Source organism: Macrobrachium nipponense, chromosome 1, assembly GCF_015104395.2.
Source record: "Macrobrachium nipponense isolate FS-2020 chromosome 1, ASM1510439v2, whole genome shotgun sequence".
In the NCBI taxonomy this organism is placed as follows: Eukaryota; Metazoa; Arthropoda; class Malacostraca; order Decapoda; family Palaemonidae; genus Macrobrachium; species Macrobrachium nipponense.
This window is the reverse complement of record NC_087200.1, coordinates 13,757,762-13,758,525: the sequence shown is the minus strand read 5'-3', so window position 1 is coordinate 13,758,525 and position 764 is coordinate 13,757,762. Positions and strand designations below refer to the sequence as shown.

General features: G+C 32.1%; 1 protein-coding gene across 2 annotated transcripts in view; it reads left to right on the top strand.

Annotated features, from left to right (window-relative positions):
- Positions 1-529, top strand: part of LOC135219136 (uncharacterized) — a 220,949-nt gene extending 220,420 nt beyond the window's left edge. For both annotated transcript variants that reach the window (XM_064255590.1, XM_064255591.1), the window contains one exon: positions 72-529. In XM_064255590.1, the coding sequence (XP_064111660.1) occupies positions 72-283 (212 nt within the window). In that variant the 3' untranslated portion in view covers positions 284-529. The remainder of the gene's footprint in view (positions 1-71) is intronic.
- The last annotated feature ends 235 nt before the right edge of the window (positions 530-764 follow it).

The window sequence follows — 764 nt, the reverse complement described above, 5'->3', positions numbered from 1 at the left end:
CATCCCACAAAATGCATTACGTAGTTTTAAAATCATTCCATTGCAAGCATTTAGAATAATTAATTTTTCAGGTTCAGTTTATGTTGACATAGTTTGTCGGCTTTTGGAAAAGCACAGAGGAGAGAATATAACCACAGTACTAGAAAAGGCAAATAATAAAGTGCACCAGATTATCTTCACACACGAAGACAAAGAAAAGTTTAAAGGTGAAGCAAAGCAGGCATGTTATTATGAAAGTACTCTTCAAAATACTTTTGTTGTGCCCAGTACAATTAAAAATTGATATTCATTCTGTCAACTGCTGAGAAGGAGTTCTCAAAGTGAAAGAACTTTGGTATTCATAATGGTGAGTTTTGCACTGCAATCAGCAGAAAGATAATGTATGTTGAAGGTAGTTTTTTTATATATATATGTATATTGTAGGGCACTTAAAATGTTCTCTGAGCATCAACAAACAGTGGGGAATATTTTTGAATTAAAGTTTGATAGTGTTTGATTAGGAAACATTTATATTTCCTTTTATGTAAGGCGAGTTTTGGCAATATTCGTGTTTGGTGGAGGGATGAAATTAACACCATTTTAATCAGATAATTTGTGTGTGTGGAAAACATTTCAATGTTAGAATATTTGTTCGGGGATTTTTCACTTCATTTTTCAGACGTAATCGGTAACCCACTAACATTTGTATCTTATTTATTTTTTGTTCCAAAATTTTGGTAACGAAACATTATGCACAGGTTTCATTAGAGTTGTGACAGTTTGAT